Source organism: Macrotis lagotis, chromosome X (genome assembly GCF_037893015.1).
Source record: "Macrotis lagotis isolate mMagLag1 chromosome X, bilby.v1.9.chrom.fasta, whole genome shotgun sequence".
Classification (NCBI taxonomy): Eukaryota; Metazoa; Chordata; class Mammalia; order Peramelemorphia; family Peramelidae; genus Macrotis; species Macrotis lagotis.
In genome coordinates this window covers 194,477,528-194,498,030 of record NC_133666.1, presented here as the reverse complement: position 1 = coordinate 194,498,030, position 20,503 = coordinate 194,477,528, and the positions used below count along the sequence as shown (strand labels likewise).

Here is a 20,503-nt window from a genome sequence, read left to right as displayed (position 1 = left end):
TAAATTAATATACAAAAATTGGAATGCAAAGAGTTTTTAAGAAAGGGAGTATTTTTACAGTGCTAATCCAAACAGTTATTAATAGATTACTGGGTCAACAAGTTATCCTTCCTCAAAGAAGTCAATATGAAGCCTCCCTCCCCAAAAGCCCACATAAACTTCCTAGGACTCCTGGATGCTAACTTCAAAGACATACCCCCCAATAGTTGGAATTTTTTTATTTTTCAGTACAAAAAAAACACTATCTGCAACAATGAGTCATCTACTGCAGTTCAACAACACCCTGTCCTTTTCATGCCTCTGCAGCCCTTCAAAAGGAAAGTACTTTCTTTTAATGATACACATAAATCCCTTCACTGCCTAACTGCAAAACATAATTAATCCAGGCCTTTTTATGCTTAATGAAACACCCTGAAAAACATCACAGTACTGGAATTAAGCCTATTACATGTACCTGGGAGAAAAAACAAAAACAACCTCTCATATTTTTCTCACATATATTTTATTCATATTTCTTGGCTCAGTTCTCACTCTACTGGTAGAGCAAACTATTCATACCAAGGAGAGTACATAGTAAGACACCTGTTAGAATCAAATTTTTAACTTTTAAAGCATGAAATAGTTTATTTTCAAATACTGTCTTGTTCTTTTTTTTTTTTACCAAAAAACCTTTCCAACTTGTGGTTGCAATAGGATATTTACAGGCAGCAATCTTTTAGATACAGTTGCTGGATATCATTTAACATTATTAGAATAACTTTTCATATTTTAATCCATATACAATACATTATAAAGAATATTACTCCCTGGAGAATGACCAAAAGGACATTTTCTAGGTTCCATTTATATAGGTAAAGATAAACTAAGGAAAATTAAAAACTAAAGTACCACATCCTCATCTTAACTTTAATGCAATTTCTATCTTTCCCCCTCCCTTGCCCACCAATAATATTCATTCATTTTAGCACTAAGGAATCTCAGTTCAGGAAAGAAAAAACAAATGGGCATAAAGCTTAATTTTCAAGACAGTCTTAATGGTAGATAAAGTTTCTCTGTTCTAGTCATCAAGAGTATATATAACAAATAAGAAATCTAATACAGTTCCCTTACCTGCTTTGGTGTAACCCCAGGCATGCGGATGTCCAATGCAAAATCTGATGAATCAATAGGGATTACTGGTCTGGTAGTACCAAGGCATTCATTGGGATATGATCTAGCAGTTTCTTTATACCTTAAAAGGGATACAAAGTTTTAAGAATCTTGAGTACAATGGAACTTTAATTCAATAAGAATAGGATTTTTCAACTACTTGCTATAAATCCTTCTAGATTAGTCTCTTACATTTAGACAAGATAAAAACCCTAGCATTCCTAGTCATGTAAGAAATTCCTCAAAATACTTACTAACTCAGAACTAATACAAAATAAAAATCGTCAAATAAAAGTCAAATTTAACACTTGCTTTTACACAACTAAAAAAAGGTTCTGATTAAGGAAATTGCAATGTAATAAGTTAAAAGAATCAAATATATGCCAGTTTCCTCAAGCTGGGAATAGTCACTACAATCCAGTAAATTTTTATAATTCCATCAAACGGTGGTTAAAAGATTATTATAAATACTACTGGTCTGAAACAAAAGCAAAGAATACTCTTTAGTATAAGCAGAGTTTTAAGGGGGAGGAGAGATAACTGAGTGAAAAAGAACTATGTGCATACATAAATATTTAACAGGGTAATTATCAGAAATGTGTCTACAGCTCAGTGTTTTTGGTGAGCTGCTGGAGTCCATGATCTAGCCCACTGACCCACCGCCAACATCTAACAAGATGTTTTATATTTCAAGATGTGATAGCAAGAGAGTGCTTAAATTTAAACAACTGTAATGTGGTTTCTGAATAACCCACTCAGAGGGAAGGGTAGTATTAGAAATCAAAACTTCTTATTAGAGTTTTGAAAAACAGGAAACCTGGCTGTCATACAATGGGTTCATTTCAAAACAGAGACCTAGTTTACCAGAAGTTACACCCACAAAAAAAACAAACAGTTTCAATAAATTATATTTAGCTGGTATATGCTTCTAAGACTCATAGCTGAAAAAGTCATTGCACCTTTAAATAGCATGCATAAAACCCATCATAAACATCAACTCTCCCACAAAACCCACCTCTTAAAGACAGATAGTGGGCTTCTAAAACCCAAACAGCTGTTCTGACAAACAAGGAACAGTATTAGCAGGTTATTAACGAGGCCAGCCATGTCCACCCTGCTGTTCCTGGCCCGTTTAGAGCAAGTAGAAAAAGGGCAGAGCAGCTCTATCGGGTGTGATCCCAACAATTAGGCAGCAGTGGCTGTATCAATTCACTACTTCATTATCGTGTGCTCTGCAGGCATCCCCCACAGCGCTGGACAAACCATCTGTCTTGGAAGGTGACGCACGGTATGGCAGGAAAGTGGATGATGCTATGTTGTCTCTTAGCATTAGCTGCAAACAAAATCTGTTGGAAGAATTCTTTCACAGCGAGGTTACACTGTACTTTTTTCCAGTCATGAAACAGAAGCAAAGAGATAGTCCTGATGTTTTCCCCCTCTGAAGCTTTAGGCTCTAGTGTTCCGCTTAGACCGGCAGGTGACTTATCAATCCACAATAACAGAGACTGGAGGGATATCATACAAACCAACGTCATTCATCATTCGGAACCTGCAAAAATAGAAGCAGATAATGGATGACTAACACATTACAGCATTTGTCCTCAGCAAATCCCTGTTGAGGCTTTTTAATACATTAATACTTTCATAAGCTTTAGCCCAACCCAGTGAGAAATGCCTCGGCTGTGGCTGTTGATCTTTGTCTTTCTTCCTCCACCCCCACACAATTACCATTCCACATTTCCTTCGTTATATCTTTCCCTTCTGTGACTAAAAATGCATTTCAAACCTCCAATAATATCTTGCTCTGGCTAAGAAAAGTTATTCACATAATAGATGACTGTCACATGAAACACGGAGAGAAGCTGAGACAGAGCATTTGGATACAACAGTAATCACAAAAAGATTATGAGAACAAAGACATGCCTCTATATTCACGATGAAATCTTTTAAAAATCCTGCAGACTTTAAACTATTAAGTGGGATGATATGGAAATAGCATTGAATAACTTTCAAAAGGTTCTTCAATTTGAGGGATCCAAAAAAAAGAGAAACAAATACTAACAGTTCCTCTTAGCTAGCATCCACTATACACTAACAAGTATGTTGTTATGATGAGGAACCTCAGACTGACAAAACTATCAGGGCATTTAGAACAAAGGTCATATTTCAACATTCTGCATAATGAATTCTATTAGATAAACAAAATTATATTTACTAGTTTTAATATATATGGCTTCTTGTTCCTTGAATATCTCAGTATAAGTTTTAAGTTCATATTCAGAAGTCATGCATCACTGCCTATATATTACCTTTATTAAAAAATTATTAAAGATTTTATACCCTTCAGCATAACCACAGGGGAAAACCACATACATCCAACCCAGTCAAACAAAAACAAGCAATTCTATGCTAGTATTATGTAAGAGTTCTGAAGTAACAAATTGTATTTGCAACTCTCCACATTCAAAAGATACTGAAGAAGGTTCAAAAAAAAACCCAAATATGTGAAATATAGGAAGTTCGTCATAATGATTTAAGAAATACTTTAATAATTCAAGATAATTCAAGCAAGGCTAGCCCACCAAACAAATCTTGCTGCAAGAGAATTACTCCTTTAAAGCTGAAAACTTAATCACATAAAAGGGACTAACGATAGCGAGATATCAAGCTGACTGTAAAAATGAAGCTAAGTTTACCTTAATTCTGAGGTAGGAAAATTCACTTGAGTGAAAAAGAAGCAGTCTTTAGACAATAACTAGGCATTCCTCTAGTAGACCCTTAAAATCAATCAGTCCCCATAACTAAGTGTCTCCTATCCAATGCACCAGGAACTGTGCTAAGCACTGGGGATACAAAGACAAAAGACAGTATTTGCCTCAGGGAGTTTATCTTACTGTGGAGGAAGACAACATGCAAACAAATATAAACAAAGCAAGCCACATACAGTTATAAATAGGAAATAATTAAAAGATGAAAAATAATGGAATGAAGAGGAGTTACATAAACCTCTAAAATATAAAAAAGGTAGAATTTTAGTTAGGGAGGTCAGTAGTTGGAGCAGAGGAGAGAGAACTTTTTAGCGATAGCCAGAGAGACTGCCTGAAACTGAGTTGGAGTGTCTTGTTAGTAGAACAGCCAGGAGGCCACTGTCAGTAAAGTGTAAGAACAGAAAGGAAAGGCAGTGATGTGGCAGAGTGGATAAAGCACTGGCCCTGGAGGCGGGAGGACCTGAGGTCAAATGTGACCTCAGGCACCTAGCTGTGTGACCCTGGGCAAGTTATTTAACTCCACTTGCAAAAACCAAGAGGAGGAGGAGGAGGAAGGAGGAGGAGGAAGAAGAAGAAGGAGAAGAAGAAGAAGAAGAAGGAAGAAGAAGAAGAAGGAAGAAGAAGAAGGAAAAAGAAAGAAGAAGAAAGAAGAGAAGAAAGAAGAAGAAGGAAGAAGAGAAGAAGAAGGAAGAAGAAGGAAGAAGAGAAGAAGAAGGAAGAAGAAGAAGGAAGAAGAAAGAAGGAAGAAAGGAAGAAGAAGGAGGAAGAAAGAAGAAGGAAGAAGGAAGAAGAAGAAGAAGGAAGAAGGAAAAAGACAAGGAGAGAAGGAAGGAAAGAAAGAAGCAAGGATGAACTTTTAAAGCACTGTTTTCCTGAATTTTTAGTTGCCTTGGTAATAAATTTTCATCATATTCTTTAGCTTGCACTCACTCCTTCAATGGATATTATCAATCATTCAAAAGCATTTATAAAATGCTTATACCAAGCACACTGTGTTTTAATGGGGGGAGTACAAACTGGGTTTCCGGGAGGAATGTTTTGTAGCCACAGTTCTTACTATGTTATCTTAGTATAAATACTATTGCTATGAGTTATACGTGTTTTATCACTTGGAAGACTGTAGACATGAGGTCAATTAAAGTTATTTTAGTATCCAGACAACAATGAAAGAAAGGCAAAAATTATTGGGAGTATCTAGGTGGCTCAGTGGATACAGTTGTGGGCCTGGAGTCAGGAAGCCCTGAGTTAAAATATGATCTCAGAAACTTCCTAGCTTTGGTATTCTGGGCAAATCACTTAATCTTGCTTTCCTCAGTTTTCTGGAGAAGAAAAATGGCAAACTACTTCAGTATCTTTGCTGAGAAAACCACACATGGGGTCACAAAGAGTCTTAAGGAATAACAATAATGACAACAAAATTGGCCATAAAATACTTCAATTATTATCATATTATCTTATTTATTATTAAAGGTCTTATAATTAAAATCATTAAACTATAATTATTATTAAGTTTAAAATGTATTGTGTTAAGATCATATGCAAAATAGACTATAATAATATAGTCATATTTTATGTGATTAATAATAATAATAATATAGTAAAATATGTATTCTCTTTTTCCAGCAGCATGGAAGCCCAGGTCTCAGATATGGTGTGAGAAGTGTTTCCCTAGATGATGATGATGATGAAGGTAACAATGGACTGGGTGGGAGGGTGAATGGATACATTGTGAAGTGAAAGTATGCACTTCATTTTAAAATAAACTAGGAAATTATTGAATTTGTTATGTGCTGTGAAGTCATGAGAATATTAGTCAAAGTTGAGAAATTTAATTAAGCATAATATCTTATTATTTTCCTTGTGGAAGTATTTTCAGAACAGAATGATTTGATGACTAATAGACATACTTAGATGGAGTCTGTTACTGATCACAAAGAATGGAAAAATAAAATTAGTTACTGTTGTCAAGTTAGTACTGCAACAGGAATCACAGACTGAATGGTACCAGTGAGATTTTCTATTATTCCTCTAATAGGTATCCAATCAATGCTGACTGTTCGGGGAGGATTACTTCATAATTACTACATGTCACATGATATGAGTCTAATGTCCCTATGCTGAAAATGACCACCATTTTCCACATTTATTATAATCTGAGCACTATAGTCTCATAAATTTTTATCCCCTCTAATTTGAAATGAATGTTAATTACAATAGAACTAAGATAGTTTCCCTTTATTCCAGGAAAAGATATTATTCTAAAGCAAAGAATGTTTTGTTTTTCTTTTACTCTTTCTTTTTATTGGATTATTGATGCTACCTGTCATCTATGGGTTTTTTCCCTTAGTACAGATACAAATATAAATATCTTTTATATATTTATGTATATATATATATATACATATATGTGTAAGTATGTATACATATATATCATTTTAGGCATATTAATATAATATCCGATATTTTCAATTAAAAATACTTGAAAAATGTGTGACTATCTCATCTCTAATGAAATAAGCCAAGAGCACAGTAATAGTGGCTCTAAAATATTTACTACTATGATGGTAGTAATTCTTCACTTATATTTATATAATCACTATGAATTAAACTGAAAAGCATCTTACAGGGTGAGGAAGAATTCTTCACTTTTTCAAAGAAAATGCAACATTGTGGAGCTAACCAGTTCTTATAGTAATAATATTACTATATCATTCATTTTACCATATTAAAAAGTTCTTGTAAACCTCCATATTATTATTATCTAAATGTAGCTGAGCTATTGTCAGTTCAGCATCTAACTACATTTATGTAATTATTTACAAGTATTTTTTTCCAAAAATTCATTGGTCATTTAATATTTCAAGGGGCTATGACAGGGGTTTTCTCCATTACTACATATTGCAGGCTCCCTAATTAGTCTTTAAGAGAAATCTTTCCTATCCTCAAATATTACCTCTGAATTAACTTGTATAGTACACATTGGATTTTCCACGCCCAAGTTTAAGCAAACAAACAAAAAAATCCAAGAAATCTAGTCATCATCTAGGATTCTTCCCAAAATGATTAAGCTATCTTTTATTTAGGGAAGGTTTAAAGAATGAGTTCAATATTGATACTTAATGATCTGCTAAAAGTTCAAAAGATTTTTCTTTTTCGTAATGTGTCAGGAATTGAAGTTGCCAAAGGGCAATGGAAAAGGTCATGGTGGACATGAACTGGGGATAAAATATCATAAACTGTAATTTACACAGCAGAAGGAGTATAAAGGATTTCATCATGATGAAAAAAGAAAGATTGAACATGCTGTGATTGCAAAGTTACCGATAACTGATGGACACTATGGATTTTACTGGTTTGCTTATGATATCCATAGAATTTAAGAAAGTCACTTTGGCTGTTGGGTAGAAATCCATGGTAAACTAATGATATGATGAGATATGGATGGGGACTCCAGAGATTGGGTATATGAATAGACAGTTGTGATCCAAATATCTGAATACCCTTATCAATGAGATCACACATACACTGAAACATTTAAGTATAAGTCAAGTACTGTAGAAGTTGTTCAGATATTTCAATGGTGTCTGATTCTTTGGGACTCCATTTGGTGTTTTTCTGGAAAGACATACAAATGGTTTGCTATTCCCTCTCCAACTCATTTTACAGACAAGGAAACTGAGACAAATAGTGTTGAGTAACTTGCACCAAGTTACCTGGCTAGGCAGTGTCTGAGGTCAGATTTAGATTCAGGAGAATTTGTCTTCCTGACTCCAGGAGCTCTATTCATTGATTCCTTTTAAGGGACTGTTTCTTTTAGACATCAGTAGGGCAGATAGTTTAGCAGTTGATAGTCAGGAGAACCTGAATTCAAAGCTAGTTTGTGCCACCAATAAAGATTGGGAGTTGTTGGAAGTGAAGGAATTCACAACTAGCCATGGAGCTGAAATGTCAGGATTTATTTTACAAGTCTGCAAAGTTCACAGATTAAAACCTCTTTTGTGAAGAGACTAGGTGCTTATAAGCAGTTTGAGGACTGGGCAAATAACAAAGGTCTAGGCAGGTGTTTAAGGAAGGGAGAGGGAGAGGAAGGGGAAGGGGGAGTTGGGGGAAGGGAAGGAGTCCATCTTAAAAAGGGAAGGAAGGAAAGAGAGTTTCTTTTCCAGGCACCTGCAATTAAATGCATTTCCATAATGGGTAGGACAAGAGTAGCACTTGGGGAGTGGTCTAACACCTTGCTCCAAGTATTCTCCTATAAGCTAGCTACAGAGAGTGTGGTTCCCTGAGAAAAGACCAAGATAGCACTCACTGTGCATGGCATCAGTACCTATGTGACCCTGAATAAGACACCAAATCTCTGATACCCTTAGTTCCCTCAAAATGGGGATAATAACACCTAACTCCTAGGGTTGTGAGGATCAGATGAGATGAGATTTATAAAAATGCTTAGCATGGTACTGGAACAAAGTAGGCACTATATAAATATTTATTCTCTTCCCCTTCTATACTTTCTTATTATCAGTGTTATGGAAGAAGATAATAATAGTAAATTAGACAGAGGGAGATAAGCAATCAATAATCAACACAATATATTTAAGCAGTTTTCCATTTGAAATGGCAATATAAAAAAGTCCTAAAGGTGCCCACTGTCTCCAAAAATACTCCAGAAAAGTTCTGCAAAAATAAATGACAAAGAAAACTCAAAAAAATGTACTACAAAGTTTTTTCTTTTAAAAAAAACCCAAAACCTTTGCTATATAGTGTTGTGTGATCCTGATTATGATTCTCTGTTTGTCTGAACTATTTCTTTTTAACTACTTAGATATTTGGGGGAGGAGGGAAACAGAGTCACAGAAACTCTGAATTTTGACTCTGAGATTCTTTGTTTTTCTCAATTTGTTTCCCCCACCCACCAAGTCAACACAATAAGCATTTATTAATCACTTTTCATAAGAGCAACACTATGCTAAGAACAGAGAAAACAAAATAAGCAAAAAAGAAATAGTCCTTTACCTCAAGGAACTTACATTCAAAGGAGGGAGTAAAATCTAAAAAAGAGAGCTTAAAAGTTTAGTGGGAATAAATGGTAAAAACTATTTTTACTATTTAATTGGAAAAAATAAAATACTATTGAGTGTGCAGGGAGAAATCTTTCTGGGGAGAAGGATAATAATACTTAAAAACTGTAGTATCATTAGATAATATATTTGGCAATCCTATTATTATATATGATTAGATATTATTAAAGAGAATAATGCTAATATTATTAAATAATAAAAATTGGGGCAGCTAGGTTGTGCAATGGATAGAGCACTGGTCCTGGAATCAGGAGTATCTGAGTTCAAATCCAACCTCAGACACTTAATAATTACCTAGTTTTATGGCCTTGGGCAAGCCACTTAACCCCATTTGCCTTGCAAAAACCTAAATAATAATAATAATAATAATAGCATTTATATAGTGTTTCAAGGTTTGTAAAGTTCTTTCCACATGATCCCTAATTTGATCCTTACAACAACCGTGTAGATATTATTATTATTATTATTTATTATTATTATTTTGCAAGAGGAAATTGAAGCTAAAAGAATTTAAGTGATTTGTCTTAAGGTCACATAGCTTCTAAGTGTTGAGGCAGAATTTGAATGCACTTGTCACTATGCCACCCGGCTGCCATCCATGCATTGAGGTAAAGGTATTTAGATTCATACCTTGTGAGTTCTTGTAAATGTTCCCTATTGAATAATAATAATAATACAGATCAAGGCATTATTAATATTTATCATTACTTTTAGAACATTGGCAGAATTTTTTATCTAAAGCACTTAAAATAAGAAAACTATGTGAGTTCATTTTTTTAAAAAAATTAGCTTACTTACTGGTTCAATATATATATATATATATATATATATTTCAATTATATTCAAGTTTACTCAAAATTACAGAAGGTAGAGAAATCAAACAAATACAAAATCCATTTATTGTTACAAGAAATGTAACAGCTATAATATTAAAACATACTGGTGGAATGAGGGAAGAAAGACTCATTTCTTTTTTTGAATTACATGATAATATTAGAAAAATTTATAAGGAAAATTTAGCAAAAAAATCAAAACACAAACAAGTACATAAAAATGGAAAGGATTTTGTTTTAACTTCACCTACAGGTCATGCATCAATCTACAAATTCATTCAAAATTTCATCAATGAAATCTTCTTTGAAAATAAGTGTTACTAAATAATTACCTAGCTGTATGATCTTGGGCAAGTCATTTAACCCCACTGCCTTGCAAAAATCAAAAAGAAAAGTGTTAGACTTTTTTGGTAGCAAAAAAAAAAAAAAAACCAGAAATAAACTGGGTAGGTATCAATCAACTGGTCAATCAATATATTATATTATAGAAATGCAATGGAATGTCCATCCCATTTCTGAGGTTTGTTACTTTACTACTTGTGTGATTTTGGTCAAGTCCCTTAACCTCCCTGAGCTTGTTTCCTTTTATAAAATGAGGGTGCTAGACAAAATGTCCTCTGATATTCACTTTGAGACCTATGTCAGTTATTCTACTATCCTTTTTTCTCTCCCTTCCACCAACATCTTGATTATTTTGCTGTGAGTTCAGAGAAATTTTTAAAAAACTAAATGAACTATATAAAATAGCAAAAATATGAACAATCACTATCATACCATTAATTAAAATAATAACTGAATAATACTGAAAGAAAACTGAACTCTGATTAATTTCAGTGACCAACAGTGGTCCTTAAGAATAAGTGATGAAAAAATACTTCCTCCTTTTAGTAAGCAGTGGGCACTATAGATTTGAAATAGTATTTACATTGTGGCATTCATTCCCTAGAGAATTTTGTTTTGTCTAATTGAAGTGTGTTTTTCTTTGTTACAATTGGTTCTCAGTTGGGAGAGGATGTTATTTTCAAATATCATTATGACAGACAAAAAATTAATATCACTTTTCTTTACATCATCAGAACTTAATGGAAATCAGATTTCCCTTTAAATTATATGTATATATATATATTCTATTAATTATATTAAATATATATTTATATATTTCAGACTGTTTTCAATTTGACTTTCAATAGACTCTAAGGTGTTCCTTACATATAAAGCAATATTATATAGTAGTTGGCTATAATAATTTCATCCATCTTAATGACTGGCATAGACTGTTGCACCATTAATTCAGAGATTGTTATCAACTCTGTAGGTAGCTGAAAAGATTGAACTGGTCCCAGGCAGGTATAATTCATCTTCCTTGATGTATTTGAGAAAATATAAGCATAATGCCCAAGGGTTTTTTTTTTCAAGAACATGGCAGAGTGTTTGTATCATCTCTCATGAGTAAATTTCATTGAGAAAGTTTTTGACATTTTTAAAAGGTTAGCTTAATCCAAAATTGATGAAACATAAACAATAGTAAAACACTCAGACTTTCTCTTTCACTAAAAGTCAGAGATCTGATTTGGAATAATTATTAAATAAAAATTTAGCTCAGACTCATTTACTTCTTCCTGAATCATCATAAGACTTGTTATCTTTATAGTACATCCTTATCAAAATTGCTAAAAACACCACATATACTTAGCCTTCAAAGAAGAGATCAACAGCTTTTAAAAGTAGGTGTTATCTTAACAAAATTTTAATTTTAGCTGCAGAAGAAAATGAATGGGTTAGACGATATTAATTATTTGCTTAAAAGGATACAAAACATAAGAAGATAAATTTTCCCTTAACATTTTGACATTTAAATTACCATCAGTATAATATTGTTATGAGTTAAAAGTTCATTAAAGCAGCCTTTATTTTACTTTATTATGCAAAAACAGAACACTCCAAAGGGGAAATTCTTTATTGAGTTACAGTTATCCTCCAAGGATATAGCAAATGAGATATCATTAAAATATTTAAGTTTAATTATAAAGTAAACATAGATATTGAATCAAAATACATATGTACACAGACTAGGTCCTTCACTCATATTTTGAAAACATTTTACTTCTAATTTTTGCTTTCAAAGGGAAAGTCAATGTTAACAAAAACACCAATGATGAGACATTGTATTCTCTACCAATGTTAATAATTTTTAAAGTTACACCAAGGAAACTTTTGTGAGGGGAAAAAATTACTTTTTTGGTCCTATAGTTCTCTAATAATAAGGTTTGGAAAACCTATTAGGATGGTATCACAAATAGAATTTTTTCTCCACTATAAAAGTTTTAATTTCACTCCTAGCTTGAAGTGCTACTAGTTACTTTTATCTGTTTCCTGCCTTCCTTCAGTGTCCAAAAAGGAAACGATTGTACCTTCTATTCTGCTAACCCTACCCCTTCATATCCTCTCTGCTAACCACTCTCTATCCAGGGTCATATCGATGACAACTGCTACATTTTTCATGCAACATTTATTAAGCCTCTATTACATGCAAATTTCTGTGATGGATCCTTACAACAAAATTGTACCTGGTCTTAAGGAGTTCATAATATATTAGAGTAACATGACATTCAAAGACAGAAGTAAATGTACAATATATTCAGTGGAATTTCAAGAGGGAAAAAGCAGTAGAACACCTAGGAGGAGGAAATCAGAAAGGTTTCTTTCTATATGTGATTCAATTTAAAACTGTTCATTCACACTGACATTCTTCCCTTCAGAGTCAACAGTATTTTAAAGATTGCTAATTATCCATGACCAATCTTAAAATCAGTCAACCAATTACAAGATTCCTTCCCTTCCCCCCCCCCCCCATTGAAAGATCAGAGGTCACTTCAAAAACAGTGACACAAACTGTCCCTGCTGTCCTTGTTTTCTCATTCTTTACAATCATCAGCACATCAACAAAAATTTTATTCTTTATTGTGTACAAAGCTCTCTGAGAGACAATAATAAGAATACAGAGTCCTTATACTGAAAAAGTTCACAAATTAGTTGCAGAGAGGATGTAATACTAATAATGATAGCTTATATATTCCTTTCCCATAACAAAGCAGTTTGCATGAACTACATTGATTTTCTTAATAATCCTATGAGGATTAGTAATGTTATTACTCCTATATTAAAATGATCGACATGGAATTTCCGATAGGGTTAATGACTTGCCTAAAGACAAAAATTAACAAAAGATAAATTTGACTATGAGATCAATTTTCATATGGGATTTGGAAACCATGTCACTGCTTAACAGTAGTAATTTCTATATTATCAGCATAAAATATATCTGTTGCAAAAGGCTTGTTCCCTTTCCTTAACTACTCTACCTTCATTAGTATATATTCTGAAGCATGGGACATTCATTGCACCTACCACCTATATCAATACAAATTTGTTGAATACCTCCTTTGTATAGGGTGCTCTATTATACATGGTTCCTACCCTCCAAAAGTTTATATCTAATTGTAAAAAAGAAAACATTAATTATTTAATGTGTATATATGCAGGTACATGGTATGAATGCATATATACATGTAAGTAGTCATACATATATGTATGTTTGCATGTATATGTATATATGAATATATACATACACAACCGTATATATATTTGTGTGTATTAATATATATATACACACATATAGGGAGACATGGATTATAGATACAGACATATATTTGGTATTAAAACTGCAGCATGAGTAATAGATAAAGAGCTAGAAGACAGGAAGACAAGGATTGAATTCCTGCCTCTGGCATATACTGATTGTGTGACTTCTCTAAATCCCTTCAGACAACTTCTTAAGACTAGGTTGCAGAACAGTTGCTGATATATATTGGTAGAGAGAATTTCCTCTTTGTCTGGTTCCTATAACAAAGAAAGCATTAGTAAACCACCAAAAAGGTACCACTAAAGAAATGGCCAGCATGTAAAATCATAGAATTTTGGAATTGGAAGAAAATTCAGAGATTATATAAATCTAATTTATATGGAGAATCTGAGATACACATATGCAAGTTACTTTTTCAATTCACATGGCTAATAAGTGACTGGATTCAGAGCAGAATTCAGATACAAATAATTATAACACAGGGTACTGCAGGTGTTCATAAATTAGTTGGATTAATGATTGTGCTAAAACCATAACCTAGAGTTATAATCTAGCACTCTTTTGAATTTATAAGTTGAGTCTATCTCTATAAAGTAAAAATTCTGCATTGAACAAACCCTGAAAGCAAGAAGTAGAGCAATAATTTAATGACTCTCACTCACACAGAATTTGAAGAAGTAATAATAGTAGTACTAGCAGTATAAGCAGTAGTAGTAGCTGCAGTAGTAGTGGCAGTAATAGCAGCAGTAGCAGCAATAATACAGGAACATGCTAGATATCCAATAAATGAGACATTCAAAATACTATGTATATATATATATATATATATATATATATATATCAAATAAGTTCAAATAAATACTTTTATAATACAATGCAGTTTGAATAAGTTCATAATAATTCAAAGGAGTTCAAAATAGGGAGAGACTATTTGGGGTTTTAGGATCAGAAAGAGCTTTACTGAAGAGTCAGGACTTGAATTTTCCTTAACGAAAGAATAGAAGTGAGTGGGGAGACATCCTGGGTAAGGGAGACAGTGGGAATAAAGGTAGCAAGGAAGCATGATTCATACAAGGTGTAATGAGCAAAACAGTTTTGGATAAGTGAGGTTTTTTTTAATGAAAGATAGTAGATTAGGTAGGCAAGGATCAGATTATAGAAAGTTGTGAGTGTCAAATTAAGCATTTTGGATACTCATTTACAGGGAAAGAATGGGAAGATTTTTAAAGACTTTGGGTATGAAGATGACATATGGAACATGATGGTTTGGGAAGATTTATTATTTGATGTGTGGAATAGATTGATGGGAAGAGGGAAGACTAGAGGCAGGAATATTAGTTAGTAGATTTATCATAGTCCAGAAATGAGAGGTGGCATTGCCTGGTGGCAATGGAGGTGGAAAATAAATGATGGATACAATTTCTATCCTGATATAAACTGGAAAGGACCAGTATAAAACAGTTGTTTGGGGATATCATTATATGAGGCAATATTTTCTTTTTTAAAACACAAAACCCAATTGAAAGCCACCAAAAATAATCCAACATCTGAAAAGTTCCCTTATAGCCACATGATCAAAAACTATTAAAATAACTCAAGTACTGAACTTATTCTCAAATTTAATATCATTATAGAAAAGGGGTTAATTGCTTTTTTACACTTCAAAGTGACTTTACTGCAGCTTATATTTTTCCCACTTCCTACTAATCTAGCCTTTTTATACATTTCTAATAGAAAAAGCAGCTATTTTATATTTTAACATTTAATTTTACCAAAATTGATATGATATTTTCTTTGAAAATAATCTTATTCTTCCAAGCTTATAAAGTGAAGTCAAAAATGCTATTATTTTCAAAGGATAATAGATTTAGAAATAGATGGGACTTTGGATACCAAGTAGTCCATTCCCTTTATTTTACAGATATAAATATCCTGAAGCTCAGAAAAGTGCTTTTAGAAATCACAAAATTTCAGAGTTGGAACAGATTCTAGTCTAATCTTTAGAAATTCATAAAACCCAATTGGTAATACTTTTAATGTCATTTCTACTGAAAAATTCCTGCCATTTTCTGATGTGTTTGATAGCACTCTTTCCTTATGAGTCTGGTGTAGTAGAAAGATCACAGGTTTGGGATTCAGAGATCTTGTGTTCCATTTCTCAAAAGCTCCTATGGGTTTAATGAATTTAAACAAACAACTTCCAGAACTAAATATCCCTCACTATTCTTTCTCCTGAGCTCCAGTGACACATTTCCAACTATCTATCCGGCCCTTCAACTGAATATCCCTTGTGTATCTGAAACCCAATATATCCAAAATGTTATTCTTTTCCTCCTCCTCAAAATCACCTCTTTTACAAACTTCTTTATTCAGAGGATACATTGTTAATCTAAGAAGAAGAAAAGATTATCTAAAAAATAAAATGAGTAGCTTTTCTCACATGCCATTAACATTCTTTCATTTGAGAAATACTTTTTTTAAAAAAAGGCTTGTAAATGTGCATGGCAATCAGTCAATAAACATTTATTAAGCAAATCTTTTCTTCCACACAATAGCTACTGTGCTAAACTGAAGAAGCAAAAGACAACCCCTACCTTCAAGGAGCTCACAGTCTGTTGAGGAAGGCAAGAGTGGGAAGAGATTTACCAGGAATGAGGAGAAGAGCGCCTGCACCAGAATGGTGGCAGTCTCAGAGGAGAAAAAGAGCCTATACAAGAGATGGGCAAATTGTCTGGAAGACAGTGAGGAATTGAAGATGACACCTAGGTTGTGAGTCTGAGGGACTTGGAAGATGATTGATACGACCCTTTACAGTAATAAGGAAGGTTAGAATAGTAGAGGATTTAGAGAGGGAAAGCGAGTTCAGCTTTGGACATATCTATGTAAAGAATTCAACTGAACATCTTATGAATACCCCCCCCCCAAAAGTACCAAATGCTAGATTCACTGAGGTAGATCTTAATGGACTTACCTCATTACTTATATTCATGAGTATTGCTTCATGACTCTGTGACTTCTGTTCTTCTTCAAAGTAACTTTTTTTTTGTACTTGTTTCCACTCACTTATTTGCATGTACCTGTAGATGATCTCAACTTTGGAATACCCTTATAGATTTTGAAGTATGCATTTACTAAGGTTTGTAAACCTGATACAAGTCCTCAGGGTTAGGGAACCAGGAAGCATAACTCTCAGCACCAACTCTGAGGAGTTTAGACCAAATCTTAGTCTACCATAGTCCTCAAAGAACTAGGTAGATTAGAAGTTACAATTCTATTAAGGAGTTTTGAACTCTATTCTCAATGGACCAATTCCCTGTCAATGAATCAAAACCAACAAAGTCTTTGTGGAGTAATTAAGGACCAAGAATAAATGACAGTCAAATATACAACTACATTCTCTTTAATAATTGCCTCTTTGTTCAGTCAGAGCTAGACCAGTTCTGTCACAGAACAACTTTGAGATTCAAGTATGAGATTTCAATAAATCACTACTTTTATCTGGATTCAGTTATTCCATATAAAAATGAGTGGAAATAAGACTTCTAAGATTCCTTCCAACTTTGACAATTCAAGATTCTAACTAGGGACATAAATGCATTCAATAAAATAAATAAGCAGAATAGCCCTAAGGAAAGAATGAAACTGGAGATGGACGAGAATGTGACTAAGCATCTGTTATACCTATAATATGTGTACTAATGCTTCCCAAAAATGTATAGCAGTGACCTAGACCAGAATTCTCTGATGCAAAGCTGAAAACTAAGCCATTATGTCTTGATGTAACATAAGAGCAAGCTTAGGTTACCTAGTTGAATGACTCATCTGACAGGGATGTCAAACTCCATAAAAAAGCAATTATCAGCACACTAAAAAAAGGTCATCAGTGCCCCTGAGTTATTAGAAGTGTGTGTCCCTCCTTTAAACCCATATGAAAATTTGTAGCAGAATGTGCCCCATATTTATGAGGGAGATACTTGCTTCTTACTAAACCATTCCAATGAGTGCTTTTGCATTAGGGTAAAGGTGCTTTCAAGCAAATTCTTAAAGAGATCATAGTATTGCAACCTCATGAGAAGTTTTAGAAATGTAGACTTGCAGAGTTGAACCTGAGTTAACCATCTTCTTAGACCAAACTGTGAATGTGAGCTAGAGCTCAGCACAGATGAGGCACTACAGTACTTTAATGTCTTCACTGGTGACAACTCACTGTGATCCAGCTCTCAGATTCTTAACTGTACTTCTCTCCATGCCTCCTTATTTCTTCTGAGATTCCCATTCTGGGGCCATGCCAAATTAGTTGGCAAGAGGCAAAGAGAGCTACCTGACCCCAAACCCCAATTCCAGGCTCTCTACTTTCCATATTGCCACATCTCTTTCTCCCACACTCTTCCCCCCCTTACTTTTCACATATCACTCTGCAAATAGTAATCAAAGCAACACTACTATTATCTTTGGAAAGAATATATCAATGAGTTGTCCTATGAATCTCTAGGATCCTGAGGCACCATTCCCCTCTATGTTATATTTCTCCTATTAGAACACAAATTCATTTAGAGTAAAAACTACTTCTCTTTGTATTTTAATTCCCAATGTTATGGCACTGTATGGTATATGGTAAACATTTATTCAAGGTTTTTTCATTCATTCATCTATCAAAAAAATGTCCATTAAACTACCATCCAATTGGTTCCTTCAGGTATTATGAAAAGTGTTTTGAAAATGCAGTAAGCATGAATATATATGAATTAATATATACTTTATTGATTTTCCAGCTTTCAGTCTTCCCTTACCAATCCCTCCTTTTCATCCACATTGTAACATCCAAGCCCTTAACCCTTTAGTTCTCTCCCAGGCCATGCTAGCTACTTTCTCCTCTTTTCTCCATCTTGATCCCTTTGTGAACAAATTCAACTAAATACATTTATATTGAATACCCAGCTTCAATTCTTCTTGAGTCCCTGTTCCCTATTCATTGATTGAGGCCTGCCAAGCCTCAGCATTAGATCACTCCCACCATCTGCTATTTTTGCTCCTACACACATGCTGCTAAAGGAAGATGGAAGAATAACCATTCTGACTGGATCCATGATAAATTTATGTTACACAACCTTAGGGGACCCTGCTGCTAGGTAATCCTATTATATTTCCCTCAACTCACTATCCCACTCTCCACAGTTGCTCTTCCAAACTTTTTCATCCCTTCTCAAAACTCTTTTTGTTTTTCCCTCCCCCACTCTCTTAGCTGAGATCCTTGCCTCATATTTTACAGAAAAAAAATTGAGTTTATGTATTGTTAGCTCCATCTTCTCTTCCTAATTTCATATCACTTATAAGTCTTACATCCCTGTCTCCTCCTGAACTCTGTTTCACATGATGAGATGGCCTTACCCCTTAACAGGATAACCTCTTCTACCTGCTTAAGTGATCTCATTTATTTCTGTCTCCTCCTAGAAATTACTCCCTCATTCCCACTCTATTTCTTATTTTCAATCTCATGCTGTCTACTGTCTTATTTCCTACCACCTAAAACATGTCTCTTTCCCATTCTCAAAAAGCCTTTACATCTCCACTAAATATTGACCTATATCTCTTCTTCTCTCTATAGTTAAACCCTTCAAAAAAGTGGTTTGGAATAGGAACCTCTACCTTCTCTGCTCTCATTCTATTTTAATCCCTTTCAATTCAGCTACCAATTTATTCCACTGAAATTCTCCCTCCAAAATTATCAAAGATCTCTTAACTGCCATATGCAATGAATGACCTTTTCTCATTCCTCATGTTCCTGATAGCAATTCAGCCTATGACACTGCTGATCATCCTATCTTCCTTCACACTCTCTTCTTCCTAGAATTTTATGAGATAACTTCTTTCTTGGTTCTCCTCTTACTTATTTGTTTGCTCATTCTCAGTTTCCTTTGTTGGTTTGTCTTCTAGATCATACCCTCTAATCAAAGATGTTCTCCAGGGTTCTTTCCTGGTTCCTCTTCTCTTCTCCCTTTCTACTACTTCACTTGGTCATCACCTCAGTTTTCATGGATTTAATTACCATTTCTAGATTGATGATTCTCAAATCTGCCTACCTACCCTTATCTCTCTTCTGACATCCAATCTTTTTCATACTGTCCATCAGATATCTCAGGTCAGTTAGGTGGTGCAATGAATAGAGCCCTAGTTCTAGGGTTGGGAAGACCTGGATTGAAACCTGGCCTTTAGACACTTACTAGCTATTAGCTGTGTGACCCTGAGCAAGTTACTTAATGTTGTTTGCCTCAATTCCTCATCTCTAAAATGAGCAGTAGAAGGAAATGGCAAACCACTCCAATATCTTTGCCAAAGAAACCCATTTGGACACAACCAAAATGACTCAACAATAATATCAGGCAACTCAAACTGCATGTCCAGTAGACACCTTAACCTGGACATATTCAAAACTGAACTCACTTTTCCCCTTAAATTATTTCTTCTCATCTTCCTTATTACTGTGGAGGTTAAGATCATCTTCCCAGTCCCTTAAGTTTACAACCTAGGTGTCATCTTCAACTTCTCATTGTCTTTCAGTCTACCTACATATTTCTTGCATGGTCCTATTTTTCTCCTCTGAGACAGCTATCATTTTGGTGCAGGTCCTCTTCTACTTATTCCTGAACTATTTCAAAAGTTTGTTGGTAAGTCTCTCCCCACTGTTGTTGTCTTCATCAAAGATTGTGAACTCCTTGAATGTAGGGTCTGTCTTTTGCCTCTTCAGCTTTGCACTGTAGTTGTTTGTCTAGAACTGAATATTTTCTTAACAAATGTTTATTGACTGACTACCATATGCATTACTTGCCTTTTTTATTTCATTTTACTTGGTTTTTGAAAGGCAATGGGGTTAAGTGACTTGCCCAAGGTCACATAGCTAGGTAATTATTAAGTGTTTGAGGCAGCAATTGAACTCAGATCATCCTGACTCCAGAATCAATGCTCTATTCACTGTATCACTGAGTTGTCTTTCTCAAATGGAAGAATGTTAATGGCATGTGAGGAAAAACTACTCAC

General features: G+C 34.1%; 1 protein-coding gene across 9 annotated transcripts in view; it reads right to left on the bottom strand.

The window, feature by feature from the left end:
* The window catches only part of PAM (peptidylglycine alpha-amidating monooxygenase), a 478,021-nt gene that overhangs the window by 266,566 nt on the left and 190,952 nt on the right, over positions 1 to 20,503 (bottom strand). For all 9 annotated transcript variants that reach the window (XM_074207272.1, XM_074207271.1, XM_074207266.1 and 6 more), the window contains 2 exons: positions 2,165 to 2,698; positions 1,111 to 1,231 (listed from right to left, as the gene is read on the bottom strand). In XM_074207272.1, coding sequence (XP_074063373.1) covers positions 1,111 to 1,231; positions 2,165 to 2,256 — 213 coding nt within the window. In that variant the 5' untranslated portion in view covers positions 2,257 to 2,698. The remainder of the gene's footprint in view (positions 1 to 1,110; positions 1,232 to 2,164; positions 2,699 to 20,503) is intronic.